This window comes from Salmo trutta, chromosome 23 (genome assembly GCF_901001165.1).
Source record: "Salmo trutta chromosome 23, fSalTru1.1, whole genome shotgun sequence".
Classification (NCBI taxonomy): Eukaryota; Metazoa; Chordata; class Actinopteri; order Salmoniformes; family Salmonidae; genus Salmo; species Salmo trutta.
In genome coordinates this window covers 4,588,523-4,606,137 of record NC_042979.1, presented here as the reverse complement: position 1 = coordinate 4,606,137, position 17,615 = coordinate 4,588,523, and the positions used below count along the sequence as shown (strand labels likewise).

The 17,615-nt window shown below is 42.8% G+C and overlaps 1 protein-coding gene across 1 annotated transcript in view; it reads right to left on the bottom strand.

Moving 5' to 3' along the window:
* LOC115159127 (GTP:AMP phosphotransferase AK3, mitochondrial) overlaps positions 1–17,615 on the bottom strand; it is a 40,857-nt gene continuing 23,242 nt past the window's right edge. The window contains exons 4-5 of the mRNA XM_029708564.1: positions 4,865–4,983; positions 1–1,191 (exon numbers count right to left, since the gene is read on the bottom strand). Coding sequence (XP_029564424.1) covers positions 1,092–1,191; positions 4,865–4,983 — 219 coding nt within the window. The 3' untranslated portion in view covers positions 1–1,091. The remainder of the gene's footprint in view (positions 1,192–4,864; positions 4,984–17,615) is intronic.

Below are 17,615 nucleotides of genomic sequence, written 5' to 3'. Positions count from 1 at the left end.
TTGCGTTTCACAATTGTTTTTTATTATATTAGTTTATTTTACATTTTTAAACCGTTTGCCTGAATACAGTCTCTTCCAGCAAGTGAGACTTGATAATAAATAATACTTGTTATGAAATGAAGTTTAAGGTTCATAAAAGTATATTCATACATGTATGCACATTTAAATAAAGTAATTATTCCTTTGATCATCAAAGTACAGATAATGTGCTACAAAAATTCTGCATATAATATGGTGGTAAAACATCCAGCATACATTTTCAGTATAGATTAATCAGATTACAAATCTCAACTCCCAAGGCAAGGCCACAGTCAGAGAAAATATACAAATATCGTAATTAAAACTAGGCATCGGCTAATTACAGCTTTTTTGAGAATATACGTCTCTGTGATAACTTATGAGCCTGGCATCCAAATAGATTTTATGACGTTTCACTTCGCGGGAGTGCAACGTTCACTCTGTTTTAACCAGGCTAACAACTTCAAATGACAGCTATTCTAAACTACTGCATTTCTGGTGACAACTGTTTCACTGAAATCAGTGTCATTGGCATTGTCTTTTTTTTAATCGTGAATTAATTGCATGGTGATTAACTTTTTTTGTATCATTTAAAAGCGACACGATATGTCAACAACAGGCACTTGACCCTAAAGATGAATTCAAGACAACTTCACCTAATATAATGGCACTTTTCCCTTTACCCCATTTATAGTTGTCCTGTACACAGACAGACCAAGGACTGGTATGAATTGGATACAAAACCACATCACCTGGCAACAAGCTACAATACAGATCTGTTTGTGCTGTCCTGCCAACGTCTATGGCCATTGTTTGGCATGATTATAGAAGTTGCCCAGAGCACAAACAGATCTGGGACCAGGCTACATATGGAATGAACAGAGATAGAATGTGACATTTAGTTGAATGAGTGGTCCTCATCCACATATGCTGTAGTAGTAAATGACATGGTCTTATATAGGCACTGAGATACTGTTACATTTTGGACCAAAGAGTTGAGTCCCATTTAAAGTTGTGGTAAACTGATCCATTCTTTTCCCGGGAGTGTATTCTATGCTTTCCCAACAACCTTTTTAATTTTGTGGGGAGAGTTTTTTGGACAGGAAGGCCTGAATGTGAGGCCAGATCTGGTTGGTTTCCGTTCCTGAGAATGTCTCCAACACCCCTTTACTCCTGTTGTCAGAAACAGACATTAGTACCTCATGACAGTCATGAAAGTTATCACAATAAACATAAGCAGTGAAACAGGTCATGTTCAGTAGGTTAAAAAAAATAAAACGTTTTGAAATGGGGAGGTACTACTACTACTACATTTTTCTCCAATAAGAACACATTTCCGCTAAATGTTTTGCTGCCGTATGCTCTACTGAATGCAACCCAGTTCTTAACTACATAATACTTTCAAGGTTGCCAACATAGATCATTCACTGTTTAACAAAGGGAAAGCCATCACTGTCTGGTCTCATTTCTGAACCTGAATCCTGTGTTACAGTCCCAAGATATTTCAGTTCTCAGACTGGCCTCTGAAGTAGGGTTTATTCAGCTTTATCAATTTACCAGTGACGAAGAGCCCCAACATCTATGTTATCAATAACTTGGACGCTATCACATCCTGTTTTCCTTTTTTTAATTGGCCAGTGAAATATGCAGATGTGATTTTTCATCTTGACCTTCACACATGCACTTAGCTATGCATCTCAATTCAAATTTCTAGCTAATTGAGATGAATGTCAGTTTGTTATGCCACCTTATGTCCCAGCTTTGAAAGGGCAGATATACAGTAAGCCTTAATGCCTATGATGACCCGAGAAGGGCCACTGCAATGTTATTATGCAGTTAAAGCTTATATAATTTAATAAGTAATATAACGGTATATCAAATGTGTTGTACTAGACTGGTATGTTTGGAAGAGAAACAAATAGTGTGTATATATACAGTTGAAGTCGGAAGTTTACATACACTTAGGTTGGCGTCCATTAAAATTTGTTTTCCAACCACTCCACAAATTTCTTGTTAACAAACTATAGTTTTGGCAAGTCGGTTAGGACATCTACTTTGTGCATGACACGTACATTTTCTAACAATTGTTTACAGACCCATTATTTCACCTATAATTCACTATCACAATTCCAATGGATCAGAAGTTTACATAACCTAACCTTGCCTTTAAACAGCTTGAAAATTCCAGAAAATTGTGTCATGGCTTTAGAAGCTTCTGATAGGCTAATTGACCTCATTTGAGTCTATTGGAGCTGAACCTGTGGATGTATTTCAAGGCCTACCTTCAAACTCAGTGCCTCTTTGCTTGACATCATGGGAAAATCAAAAGAAATCAGCCAAGACCTCCACAAGTTTGGTTCATCCTTGGGAGCAATTTCCAAACGCCTGAAGGTACCACGTTCATCTGTACAAACAATAGTACGCAAGTATAAACACCATGGGACCACGTAGCCGTCATACCGCTCAGGAAGGAGGCGTGTTCTGTCTCCTAGAGATGAACATACTTTGGTGTGAAAAGTGCAAATCAATCCCAGAACAACAGCAAAGGACCTTGTGAAGATGCTGAAGGAAACGGGTACAAAAGTATCTATATCCACAGTAAAACGAGTCCTATATCGACATAACCTGAAAGGCCGTTCAGCAAGGAAGAAGCCACTGCTCCAAAACCGCCATAAAAAAGCCAGACTACGGTTTGCAACTGCCCATGGGGACAAAGATCGTACTTTTTGGAGTAATGTCCTCTGGTCTGATGAAACAAAAATATAACTGGCCATAATGACCATTGTTATGTTTGGAGGAAAAGGGGGGAGGCTTGCAAGCAGAAAAACACCCAACCGTGAAGCACGGTGGTGGCAGCATCATGTTGTGGGGGTGCTTTGCTGCAGGAGGGACTGGTGCACTTCACAAAATAGATGGCATCATGAGGGAGGAAAATTATGTGGATATATTGGAGCAACATCTCAAGACATCAGTCAGGAAGTTAAAGCTTGGTCGCAAATGGGTCTTCCAAATGGACAATGACCCCAAGCATACTTCCAAAGTTGTGGCAAAATGGTTTAAGAACAACAAAGTCAGATATTGGAGTGGCCATCACAAAGCCCTGACCTCAATCCTATAGAACATTTGTGGGCAGAACTGAAAAAGTGTGTGTGAGCAAAGAGGCCTACAAACCTGACTCAGTTACACCAGCTCTGTCAGGAGGAATGGGCCAAAATTCACCTAACTTATTGTGGTAATCTTGTGGAAGACTACCCTAAAAGTTTGACCCAAGTTAAACAATTTAAAGGCAATGCTACCAAATACTAATTGAGTGTACGTACATTTCTGACCCACTGGGAATGTGATGAAAGAAGTAAAAGCTGAAATAAATAATTCTCTCTACTATTATTTTGACATTTCGAATTCTTAAAATGAAGTGGTGATCCTAACTGACCTAAAACTGGGAATTTTTACTAGGATTAAATGTCAGGAATTGTGAAAAACTGAGTTTAAATATACTTGGCTAAGGTGTATGTAAACTTCTGACTTCAACTGTGTGTGTGTGTGTGTGTGTGTGTGTGTGTATGTATGTATGTATGTATATATCTCAGCAAAAAAAAGAAACGTCCCTTTTTCAGGACCCTGTCTTTCAAAGATAATTTGTAAAAATCCAAATCACTTCACAGATCTTCATTGTAAAGCGTTTAAACACTGTTTCCCATGCTTGTTCAATGAACCATAAACAAGTAATGAACATGCACCTGTGGAACATTGCAATGTCTGTACTGTGAGACGCCTAAGACAGTGCTACAGGCAGACAGGACGGACAGCTGATCGTCCTCGCAGTGGCAGACCACGTAACAACACCTGCACAGGATCGGTACATCCGAACAGGTACAGGATGGCAACATCAACTGCCCAAGTTACACCAGGAACGCACAATCCCTCCATCAGTGCTCAGACTGTCCACAATAGGCTGAGAGAGGCTGGACTGAGGGCTTGTAGGACTGTTGTAAGGCAGGTCTTCACCAGACATCACCGGCAACAACGTCGCCTATGGGCACAAACCCACCGTCGCTGGACCAGACCAGACTGGCAAAAAGTGCTCTTCGCTGATGAGTCGCGGTTCTGTCTCACCAGGGGTGATGGTCGGATTTGCGTTTGTCGTCGAAGGAATGAGCGTTACACCGAGGCCTGTACTCTTGAGCGGGATTGATTTGGAGGTGGAGGGTCCGTCATGGTCTGGGGCGGTGTCACAGCATCGTCGGACTGAGCTTGTTGTCATTGCAGGCAATCTCAACGCTGTGCGTTACAGGGAAGACATCCTCCTCCCTCATGTGGTACCCTTCCTGCAGGCTCATCCTGACATGACCCTCCAGCATGACAATGCCACCAGCCATACTGCTTGTTCTGTGCGTGATTTCCTGCAAGACAGGAATGTCAGTGTTCTGCCATGGCCAGCGAAGAGCCCTTGGATCGGAGGGTGAGGACTAGTGCCATTCTCCCCAGAAATGTCCGGGAACTTGCAGCTGCCTTGGTGGAAGAGTGGGGTAACATCTCACAGCAAGAACTGGCAAATCTGGTGCAGTCCATGAGGAGGAGATGTACGGCAGCACTTAATGCAGCTGATACACCAGATATTGACTGTTACTTCTGATTTTGACCCCCCTTTGTTCAGGGACACATTATTCAATTTCTGTTTGTCACATGTCTGTGGAACTTGTTCAGTTTATGTCTCAGTTGTTGAATCATGTTATGTTCATACAACATGTGTAAATATTTAAGTTTGCTGAAAATAAACGCAGTTAACAGTGAGAGGACGTTTCTTTTTTTGCTGAGTTTATATGGCTCAGGTTTTCGACGGCACCTGTAGTACTCCAGCACAGGTTGTGTCTGGTTCTCGTATGCCTTTAGCCTCCTGGTGACGGTCTCTGGTGTGTCATCATGTCTCTGAATCAGAGGCTCTCCGGTGACGTCATCAAGGCCCTGAAGGCAAACCAAAACATACCAAACAGTCCATGAGTGTGTATAGAAGAGGTATATTGGGCGATTTAGTAGCACAACATAATGCAGTGAAGGTCTGTATTAAAAAAAGATTCAATTATTTTAAGCTTATTTATTAACTTTAGAGGGGACAAGTGCAAGACAAACGATTCGGCCGTGATAAGCCATTGTCAATGTGTCCAATGTACTGCCATAGTATGTAAATTGTAAACCTGTGTTTTGTAAACCCAAGCCTGTGTTGCCTATTATGATACATGCAGGGAGGGGGAATACCTGTATGCCTATAGTTAGTAGCAAAACATGACCTATGATGACCTTGCTTTACCTTGAGAGCTCTCAAAAAAATTGTCACATACTTTAAACTCCTCATTGTGACCATGACGACAAAAACACTCGAACAAGTGATCACATTGTACAAGATTTCTCCCACTCCTCAAAGATGTGAATAGACCCTTGAGAGAGCACACTTTTAAAATAAAAAGTGCTTTGAAACACCAAAACTAGTGGCAACTGAGCTGCCACCAAGGCAAAGGAGACAAAACCTTAACTTTGGAGTATTGAAAGACATCATCCTGAGATGTTTTGAAACATGACGCAGTGTGTCGGTACACCACTTAATCAAGTATTGTGCAACACCTTGCTAGGGACTGGGAGCACTACCGGAAAATGTTGAAAACACTATTTTGGTGTTTCAAGTTCTGTTTAATGCTGAATTAGATACCTTCTTCTGGGGTATTTTCATTGATTTATGTATCTGAGCATTTGCCAGTTGAACCAATTTTGGCAGGATCTGTTGAGCACAATGCTCAATCCACCAGCAGTAACTGGATGTTTAGCAGCAAGCATTGCAGGATACTGTATTTGCCTCTACCATTAAATGTTGGAAATGTGGGAGTGGGTCATCTTCTTATTGAACTTCGTTTTGCCTGACGGTTTTGATATCCATTCATCATGATCCATTACACATCATGGCACAAGTTGCTAATATAGAAGTATACTTTTCTTATTTCATACATGCATATGTAAAGGACGTCACGTTGTTTGCTTAGCGAGTACCCCTTCCTCCCGATTTGGCCCATACCTGGCGCGAACTCGGGACCTCTGCTTTGCTAGCACCTGACCGCCCTAATAAAGCTTCTTACCAGTCACACAAAAAGATAGCTATACGCTTCATGCTGAAGAGTAAGTTTCACACATCCCCATGTGCTAAACATATAACATTGTGTAAAATATATATTTAAAAAAAATGTACTACCCACAATCCTCTAAAAACATATAGGAAGTGGAAGGAAATTAAAACCAGACCTCTAATTAGTTCAATCACAAAATGTTCTCTTTGGTTATCCTCACATAAAATATACTTTCAGTACAATTTGAGAAACATATTAAGTTGGATTTATTCGTGACATTTTTGGTTAAATTAATAAATCATTAAAACAGATTGCGTTATTTATATTAAGTACATGTTGGTTGTTTTTTGAGTCAATTTCAATTCATCCCACAATTATTATTTTTCTTTGTGGTTGAGTGTGTAAAATTCCAATATCATAACACTTACAGTGCATTCAGAAAGTATTCAGACCCCTTCCCTTTTTCCACATTTTGTTACGTTTCAGCCTTATTCTTAAATGGATTAAATACATTTTTTCCTCATCAATCTACATACAATACAACATAACGATGAAGCGAAAACAGGTTTTTAGAAATGTTTGCAAATATGCAAAATAAAAAACTGAAATATCTTATTTACATAAGTATTCATACCCTTTGCTATGAGACTCGAAATTGAGCTCAGGTGCATCCTGTTTCCATTGATCATCCTTGAGATTTTTCTACAAGTTGATTGGAGTCGACCTGTGGTAAATTCAATTGAATGGACATGATTTAGAAAGGCACACACCTGTCTATATAAGGTCCCACAATTGACAGTGCATGTCAGAGAAAAAACCAAGCCACGATGCTGCGAGACAGGATTGTGTCGAGGCACGGATCTGGGGAAGAATGCGAATAAATGTCTGCAGCATTGAAGGTCCCCAAGAACACAGTGACCTCCATCATTCTTAAATGGAAGAACTTTAGAACCACCAAGACTCTTCCTAGAGCTGGCCACCCGGCCAAACTGAGCAATTGTGGGAGAAGGGCCTTGGTCAGGGAGGTGACCAAGAACCCGATGGTCACTCTGACAGAGCTCCACAGTTCTTCTGTGGAGATGGGAGAACCTTCCAGAAGGACAACCATCTCTGCAGCACTCCACCAATCAGGCCTTTATGGTAGAGTGGCCAGGCGGAAGCCACTCCTCAGTAAAAGGCACATGATAGCCCGCTTGGAGTTTGCCAAAAAGTACCTAAAGGACTCACAGACCATGAGAAACAAGATTCTATGGTCTGATGAAACCAAGACTGAACTCTTTAGCCTGAATGCCAAGCATCAAGTCTGAAGGAAACCTGCCACCATCCCTACGGTGAAGCATGGTGTTGGCAGCATCATGCTGTGGGGATGTTTTTCAGCGGCAGGGACTGGGAGACTAGTAAGGATCGAGCGAAAGACGAACGGAGAAAAGTACAGAGATCCTTGATGGAAACCTGCTCCAGAGCACTCAGGACTGCAGACTGGGGCAAAGGTTCACCTTCCAACAGGACAATGACCCTAAGCACACAGCCAGGACAACGCAGGAGTGGCTACGGGACAAGTCTCGGAATGTCCTTGAGTAGCCCAGCCTGAGCCTGGACTTGAACCCGATGAAACATCACTGGAGAAATCTGAAAATAGCTGTGTAGCGATGCTCCCCATCCAACCTGACAGCGCTTGAGAGGATCTGCAGAGAAGAATGGGAGAAACTCCCCACATACAGGTGTGCCAAGCTTGTAGCCAAGAAGATCGAGGCTGTAATTGCTGCCAAAGGTGCTTCAATAAAGTGCTGTCTAAAGGGTCTGAATACTTATGTAAATGTGATATTTCAGTTTCATTAGCTTTGTCATTATGGGGTATTGTATGTAGATTGATGACAAAAAAAACTAAAATAATACATTTTAGAATAAGGCTGTAACATAACAAAATTTGGAAAAAGTCAAGGGGTCTGAATACTTTGAATGCACTGTACATTGGGTTTACATTCAAACACCCTCTAAACACCAGATCTCAGGTTACATGCACTACGTTTCATGGTTTCATTACACAATCATGGTGTTTTGAGGCTTACTATCTTTACAATGTAGACTATGCACCTGCCTCCCAGACCAAGCAGCCTCAAAGTGCAAAGTTAAGAGGCTGTTATCTACTAAAGTTCCATCCTGTTTGCAAAACTCACGTGAAACAGTTGGTCTTGACGAAATGTATAGGCACACAAGCCTAAGATCACCATGCGCATTGCCAGGCATCGGCTGGAGTTGTGTAATGCCATTGGACTCTGGAGCAGTGGAAACACATTCTCTGGAGTGATGAATCACACTTCACCATCTGGCAGTCCGACAGATTAATCTGGGTTTGGCGGATGCCAGGAGAACGCTACCTGCCCCAATGCATAGTGCCAACTGTAAAGTTTGGTGGAGGAGGACTAATGGTGTGTGGCTGTTTTTCATGATTCGGGCTAGGCCCCTTAGTTCTAGTGAAGGGAAATCTTAACGCTACAGCATACAATGACATTCTAGACGATTTTATGCTTCCAACTTTGTGGCAACAGTTTAGGGAAGGCCCCTTTTCTTACTTTAGTTTGTTTAGCAAATATTTCTTTAGCTCTATTTCTTGATCTGTATTGTTGGTTAAGAGCTTGTACAATTGAAGTCGGAAGGTCCCATGGTGTTTATATTTGCGTACTATTGTTTGTACAGATGAACGTGGTACCTTCAGGCATTTGGAAATTGCTCCCAAGGATGAACCATGCTTGTGGAGGTCTACAATTCTTTTTCTGAGGTCTTGGCTGATTTCTTTTGATTTTCCCATGATGTCAAGCAAAGAGACACTGAGTTTGAAGGTAGGCCTTGAAATACATCCAATTGACTCAAATTATGTCAATTAGCCTATCAGAAGCTTCTAAAGCCATGACATCATTTTCTGGAATTTTCCAAGCTGTTAAAAGGCAGAGTCAATTTAGTGTATGTAAACTTCTGACCCACTGGAATTGTGATACAGTGAGTTATAAGTGAAATAATCTATCTGTAAACAATTGTTGGAATAATTAGTTGTGTCATGCACAAAGTAGATGTCCTAACCGACTTGCCAAACCTATAGTTTGTTAACAAGAAATTTGTGGAGTGGTTGAATAAACGAGTTTTAATGACTCCAACCTAAGTGTATGTAAACTTTTGACTTCAACTGTAAGTAAGCATTTCACGGTAAGGTCTATTCGGCATTTAACATGACAGCTGCATGTTCTAAATTCCTCCATTTAAATTGAGACCTCCCACTGTTTTCATTTCTTCACATTCACAACAGTAAGTAAGAAGCTTGCCACAGCCTTCTTGTAAATCATTTGTAAATAAATACCTTGTATTTTCCTGTTATGGTGAATTAAAGTTGGTTGTTTTAGCATGACAATGCCCCCGTGAACAAAGCGAGGTCCATACAGAAATGGTTGGTTGAGATCGGTGTGGAAGAACTTGACTGGCCTGCACGGAGCCCTGACCCCAACTTCATCAAACATCTTCGGGGTGAATTGGAACACTGACTGCGAGCCAGGCCTAATCTCCCACCATCAGTACCCAACCTCACTAATGTCCCCACAGCAATGTTCCAACATAGTGGAAAGCCTTCCCAGAAGAGTGGAGGCTGTTATAGCAGCAAATGGGGACAAACTCCATATTAACGCCCATGATTTTGTAATGAGATGTTCAACGAGCAGGTGTCCACATACTTTCCTTCATGTAGTGTAGCTAGCTAACATGCTAGCAAAATGTTATGATAGGCGTATCTGACAAGGTTTTGAGTAGCCAACTTTAATTCACCATAACAGGAAAATACAAGGTAATTTACAAATGATTTACAAGTAGGCTATGGCAATCTTCTTACTTACTGTTGTGAATGTGAAGAAATTAAAAGAGTGGAAGGTCTCAATTTAAATGGAGGAATTTAGAACACGCAGCTGTCATGTTAAATCAAATCAAATGAAATACAATTTTATTTGTCACCTGTGCTGAATAGACCTTACCGTGAAATGCTTACGTACAAGCCCTTAACCAACAATACAGTTCAAGAAATAGAGTTAAGAAAATATTTACTAAATAAACTAAAGTGAAAAAGTAACACAATAAAATAACAAAAACAAGGCTATATACAGGGGGTACCGGTACCGAGTCCATGTGCAGGTGTACATGTTAGTTGAGGCAATTTGTACATGTAGGTAAGGGTAAAGTGACAATGCATAAGTAAAAAATACTTTAAAGTACTACTTAAGTAGTTTTTGGGGGTATCTGTACTTTAGTATTTATATTTTTGACAACTTTTACTTCACTACATTCCTAAAGAAAATAATGTACTTTTTACTCCATACATTTTCCTTGACACCCAAAAGTACTTGAATGCTTAGCAGGACAGGAAAATGGTCTAATTCACACATTTATCAAGAGAACATCCCTGGTCATCCCCACCGCCTCTTTTCTGTCAGACTCACTAAACACAAATGCTTCGTTTGAAGTGTGCCCCTGGCTATCCATACATTTAAAAAACAAGCAAATTGTCCCGTCTGGTTTTCTTAATATAAGGAATTTTACATTTTACTTTTGATACTTAAGTATATTTTAAGAATTACAGTTACTTTGACACTTAAGAATACTTAAAACCAAACACTTTTAGACTCTTACTCAAGTAGTATTTTACTGGGTGACTTTCACTTTTACCTGAGTCATGTTCTATTAAGGTATCTTTACTTTTACTCAAGTATGACAATTTGTTACTTTTTCCACAATTGAGTAGCAGCAGTGTAAAAACAAAGGGGGGGGGGGGTCAGTGTAAATAGTCCAGGTGGCCATTTGATTAATTGTTCAGCAGTCTTATGGCTTGGGGGTAGAAGCTGTTCAACCTAGACTTGGCGATCCAGTACCACTCGCCGTGTGGTAGCAGAGAGAACAGTCTATGACTTGGTGACCATTTTTGGGGCCTTCCTCTGACACCGCCTAGTATATAGGTCCTGGATGACAGGAAGCTTGGCCCCAGCGATGTACTGGGCTGTATGCACTACACTCTGTAGCGTCTTACGGTTGGATGCCGAGCAGTTGCCATACCAGGCGAGGATGCAACCAGTCAGGATGCTCTCGATGGTGAAGCTGTAGAACGTCTTGAGGATCTGGGGACCTTTGCCAAATATGTTCAGTCTCCTGAGGGGGAAAAGGAATTGTTGTGTTCTCTTCACAACTTTCTTGGTGTGTTTGGACCATGATAGTTTGTTGGTGATGTGGACACCAAGGAACTTGAAATGCTCGACCCGCTCCACTACAGCCCCATCTATGTGAATGGGGGCATGCTCGGCCCTCCTTTTCCTGTAGTCCACGATCATTACCTTTGTCTTGCTCACGTTGAGGAAGAAGTTGTTGTCCTGGCACTACACTGCCAGGTCTCTGATCTCCTCCCTATAGGCTGTCTCATCTAGGTGTCTCACCACTGTTGTGTCGTCAGCAAACTTAATGATGGTGTTGGAGTCGTGCTTGACCACGCAGTTGTGGGTGAACAGGGAGTACAGGAGACTAATCATGTACCCCTGAGGGGCCCCCGTGTTGAGGATCAGCGTGGCAGACGTGTTGTTGCCAACCCTTACCACCTGGGGGTGGCCTGTCAGGAAGTACAGGATCGAATTTCAGAGGGAGGTGTTTAATCCCAGGGTCCTTAGCTAAGTGATGAGCTTTGTGGGCACTATGGTGTTGAACGCTAAGCTGTAGTCAATGAACAGCATTCTCACATAGGTGTTCCTTTTGTCAAAGTGGGAAAGGGCAGTGTGAAGCGCAATCGAGATTGCGTCATCTGTGTTTCTGTTGGGGTGGTATGCAAATTGGACTGGGTCTAGGGTTTACGGGATGATGGTGTTGATGTGAGCCATGACCAGCCCTTCAAAGCACTTCATGGCTACCGACGTGAGTGCTACCAGGCGGTAGACATTTAAACAGAATACATTCGCTTTCTTAGGCACAGGGACTATGGTGGTCTGCTTGAAACATGTACACTACCGGTCAAAAGTTTTAGAACACTTTTCTTTATTTTTACTATTTCATACATGTAGAATAATAGTAGAAATAATGCATACGGAATCATGTAGTAACAAAAAAAGTATTAAACAAATAAAAATAGATTTGAGATTCTTCAAATTGCCACCCTTGCCTTGATGACATATTTGCACACACTTGGCATTCTCTCAACCAGCATCATGTTGTGTTGTGACAATGTAGGGGGATATACAGAAGATAGCCCTATTTGGTAAAAGACCAAGTCCATATTATGGCAAGAACAGCTCAAATAAGCAAAGAGAAACAACAGTCCATTATTACTTTAAGACATGAAGGTCAGTCAATACAGAACATTTCAAGAACTTTGAAAGTTTCTTCAAGTGCAATCGCAAAAACCATCAAGCGCTAACTGGCTCTCATGAGGACCGCCACAGGAATGGAAGACCCAGAGTTACCTCTGCTGCAGAGAATAAGTTCATTAGAGTTACCAGCCTCAGATTGCAGCCCAAATAAATGCTTCACAGAGTTCAAGTAACAGACACATCTCAACACATCAACATCGAAATCCGCCCGAGGGGTTTCAACAGGATCCTCCGTTGCGACGTCCCCTGAAGGTCCATCTGCTAGCCGCGGCCCGCTAACTGTCCAGAGCATATCAGACTGTTAGCTGAAGAGGACCATCAGCCAATTTCTTGGGCTACAATACCTATTTTGCCAATTGGCCTGGACCCTTTTACTGCCTACACGGAGCCCTGCCAATCCAACACGACTGGTCTGCCGACGTAACCGTCCGAGGGGGCTACAACAGACTTCTTCCGTTGCGACGTCCCCCCCAAGGCCCTTCTGCTAGCCTGCTAGCCCCAGCCCGCTAGCTGTCTGAATCGCCGTGTCTCCAGCTCACCTAGCCTCCCACTGGTCCCTATGATCACTAATGTCAATATGTCTTGTCCATTGCTGTTTTGGTTAGTGATTATTGTCTTATTTTACTGTAGAGACTCCAGCCCTGCTCAATATGCCATAGCTAGCCCGTTTGTTTCACCTCCCACACATTCGGTGACCTCACCTGGTCTAAATGATGTCTCTAGAGACAAAACCTCTCTCATCGTCACTCAATGCCTAGGTTTACCTCCACTTGTCTGTATATTATGCCTTGAATCTATTCTTCCACACCCAGAAACCTGTTCCTTTTATTCTCTGTTCCGAACGCACAAGACGACCAGTTCCTATAGCCTTTAGCCGTACCCTTATCCTACTCCTCCTCTGTTCCTCTGGTGATGTAGAGGTTAATCCAGACCCTGCAGCACCTAGCTCCACTCCCATTTCCCAGGCGCTCTCATTTGTTCTGTAACCGTAAAAGCCTTGGTTTCATGCATGTTAACATTAGAAGCCTCCTCCCTAAGTTTGTTTTACTCACTGCTTTAGCACACTCTGCCAACCCGGATGTCCTAGCCGTGTCTGAATCCTGGTTTAGGAAGACCACCAAAAATCCAGAAATTTCCATCCCTAACTATAACATTTTCCGACAAGATAGAACTGCCAAAGGGGGCGGAGTTGCAATCTACTGCAGAGACAGCCTGCAGTGTTCTGTCATACTATCCAGGTCTATGTCCAAACAATTCGAGGTTCTACTTCTAAAAATCCACCTTTCCAGAAGCAAGTCTCTCACCGTTGCCGCTTGTTATAGACCACCTTCTGCCCCCAGCTGTGCCCTGGACACCGTATGTGAATTGATTGCCCCCCATCTATCTTCAGAGCTCATACTGTTAGGTGACCTAAACTGGGACATGCTTAACACCCCGGCCGTCCTACAATCTAAGCTAGATGCCCTCAATCTCACACAAATGATCAATGAACCTACCAGGCATAAACCCCAAATCTGTAAACACGGTCACCGTCATAGATATCATCCTGACCAACCTGCCCTCTAAATACTCCTCTGCTGTCTTCAACCAGGATCTCAGCGATCACTGCCTCAATGCCTGCGTCCATAATGGGTCTGTGGTCAAATGACCACCCCTCATCACTGTCAAACGCTCCCTAATACCTGACCTGGGTATCCTGGAAGGATATTGACCTCATTCCGTCAGTAGAGGATACCTGGTTATTCTTTAAAAGTGCTGTTCTCACCATCTTAAATAAGCATGCCCCATTCAAAAAATGTTGAACCAGGAACAGATATAGCCCTTGGTTCACTCCAGACCGGACTGCCCTTGACCAGCACAAAAACATCCTGTGGCGTACTGCATTAGCATTGAATAGGCCCCGCGATATCCAACATTTCAGGGAAGTTAGGAACCAATATACACAGGCAGTTAGGAAAGCAAAGGCTAGCTTTTTCAAACAGAAATGTGCATCCTGTAGCACAAACTCCAAAAAGTTCAGGGACACTGTAAAGTCCATGGAGAATAAGAGCACCTCCTCCCAGCTGCTCACTGCACTGAGGATAGGAAACACTGCCACCACCGATAAACCGATCATTTCAATAAGCATTTTTCTATGGCTGGCCATGCTTTCCACCTGGCTACCCCTACCCCGGTCAACAGACCTGCACCCCCCACAGCAACTTTCCCAAACCTCCCCCATTTCTCCTTCACCCAAATCCAGATAGCTGATGTTTTGAAAGAGTTGCAAAATCTGGACCCCTACAAATCAGCATGGCTAGACAATCTGGACCCTCTCTTTCTGAAATTAAACACCGAAATTGTTGCAACCCCTAGTACTAGCCTGTTCAACCTCTCTTTCGTATCGTCTGAGATCCCCAAAGATTGGCGTGGTCATCCCCCGCTTCAAAGGGGAGACACTCTAGACCCAAACTGTTACAGACCTATATCTATCCTACCCTGCCTTTCTAAGGTCTTCGAAAGCCAAGTTAACAAACAGATCACCGACCATTTCGAATCCCACCGTACCTTCTTCGCTATGCAATCTGGTTTCCGAGCTGGTCATGGGTGCACCTCAGCCACGCTCAAGGTCCTAAACGATATCATAACCGCCATCGATAAGAGACAATACTGTGCAGCCATATTCATCGACCTGGCCAAGGCTTCCGACTCTTTCAAGCACCACATTCTTATCGGCAGACTCAACAGCCTTGGTTTCTCAAATGACTGCCTCGCCTGGTTCACCAACTAATTCTCAGACAGAGTTCAAATCGGAGGGCCTGTTGATCGGACCTCTGGCAGCCTCTATGGGGGTGCCACAGGGTTCAATTCTCGGGCCGACTCTTTTCTCTGTATACATCAATGATGTCGCTCTTGCTGCTGGTGATTCTCTGATCCACCTCTACGCAGACGACACCATTCTGAACACTTCTGACCCTTCTTTGGACACTGTGTTAACAAACCTCCAGACGAGCTTCAATGCCATACAACTCTCCTTCCGTGGCCTCCAACTGCTCCTAAATGCAAGTAAAACTAAATGCATGCTCTTCAACCGATCGCTGCCCACACCTGCCCGCCCGTCCAGCATCACTACTCTGGACGGTTCTGAATATGTGGACAATTACAAACATACCCTGCTGCCAAACATACCCTTGTAATATACTACCCACCACTGCGACCTGTATGCTCTCGTCGGCTGGCACTCGCTACATATTCGGCGCTAGACCCACTGGCTCCAGATCATCTATAAGTCTTTGCTAGATAAAGCCCTGCCTTATCTCAGCTCACTGGTCACCATAGCAGCACCCACCCATAGCACTCGCTCCAGCAGGTATATTTCACGTATCACCCCCAAAGCCTATTGCTCTTTGGCCTTCCCTTCCAGTTCTCTGCTGCCAATGACTGGAACTAATTCCAAAAATACCTGTTATGGTGTGGGGGTGCTTTGCTGGTGACACTGTCTGTGATTTATTTAGAATTCAAGGCAGACTTAACCAGCATGGCTACCACAGCATTCTGCAGCGATACGCCATCCCATCTGGTTTGAGCTTAGTGGGACTATCATTTGTTTTTCAACAGGACAATGACCCAACACACCTCCAGGCTGTGTAACGACTATTTTACCAAGAAGGAGAGTGATGGAGTGCTGCATCATTTACATTTTAGTCATTTAGCAGATGCTCTTATCCAGAGCGACTTATGTGAATGCATACATTTCATTATTTATTTTTTCCCGTACTGGTCCCCCGTGGGAATCGAACCCACAACCCTGGCGTTGCAAACACCATGCTCTACCAACTGAGCCACACGGGATGACCTGGCTTCCACAATCAACTGACCTCAACCAAATTGAGATAGTTTGGATGAGTCGGACCACAGAGTGAAGGAAAAGCAGCCAACAACTGCTTAGCATGTGGGAACTCCTTCAAGACTGTTGGAAAATCATTCCAGGTGAAGCTGGTTGAGAGAATGCCAAGAGTGTGCAAAGCTGTCATAAAGGCAAAGATCCTCAAATATAAAATATATTTAGTTTAACACTTTTTTGGTTACCTCATGATTCCATATGTGTTATTTCTTCATTTTGATGTCTTCACTATTATTCTACAATGTATAAAATAGCAAAATAAAGAAAACTCTTGAATGAGTAGGTGTTCTAAAACTTTTGACCGGTAGTGTAGGTATTACAGACTCAGTAAGGGAGAGTTTGAAAATGTCAGTGAAGACAGTTGCCAGTTGGTCCGCGCATGCTCTAAGTACACGTCCTGGAAATCCATCTGGCTCCGCGGCCTTGCTCACATCGGCTACAGAGAGCGTAATCACACAGTCATCCGGAACAGCTGATGCTCTCATGCATGCTTCAGTGTTGCTTGCCTCGAAGCGAGCATAAAAGGCATTTAGCCCGTCTGGTAGGCTCGCGTCCCTGGGCAGCTCGCGGCTGGGTTTCCCTTTGTAGTCCGTAACAGTTTGCAAGGCCTGCCACATCCGACGAGCGTCAGAGCCTGTGTAGGAGGATTCAAACTTATCCGTGTCGTTGTTCAGCCACGACTCAGTGAAACATAAGATATTATAGTTTTTAATGTCCCGTTGGTAGGAGCTCATCCAGTTAATTCTACAGTGATTGCATGTTGGCCAATAGAACGGATAGTAAAGGTGGATTACACACTCGCTGACGAATTCTCACAAGGCACCCTGATCTCTGCACCTTGTATATCCTTATTTTCTTCATACGAATGACGGGGATATGGGCCTTGTCTGGGTGCAACATTACAGTTGAAGTCGGAAGTTTACATAAACTTAGGTTGGAGTCATTAAAACTTGTTTTCCAACCCCTCCACAAATTTTTTGTTAACAAACTATAGTTTTGGCAAATCGGTTAGGACATCTACTTTGTGGATCACACAACAAATTTTTCCAACAATTGTTTACAGACATTATTTCACTGTATCACAATTCCAGTGGGTCAGAAGTTTACATACACTAATTTGACTGTGCCTTTTAAACAGCTTGGAAAAATCCAGAAAATTATGTCATGGCTTTAGAAGCTTCTGATAGGCTAAGAGATATAATTTGAGTCAATTGGGGGTGT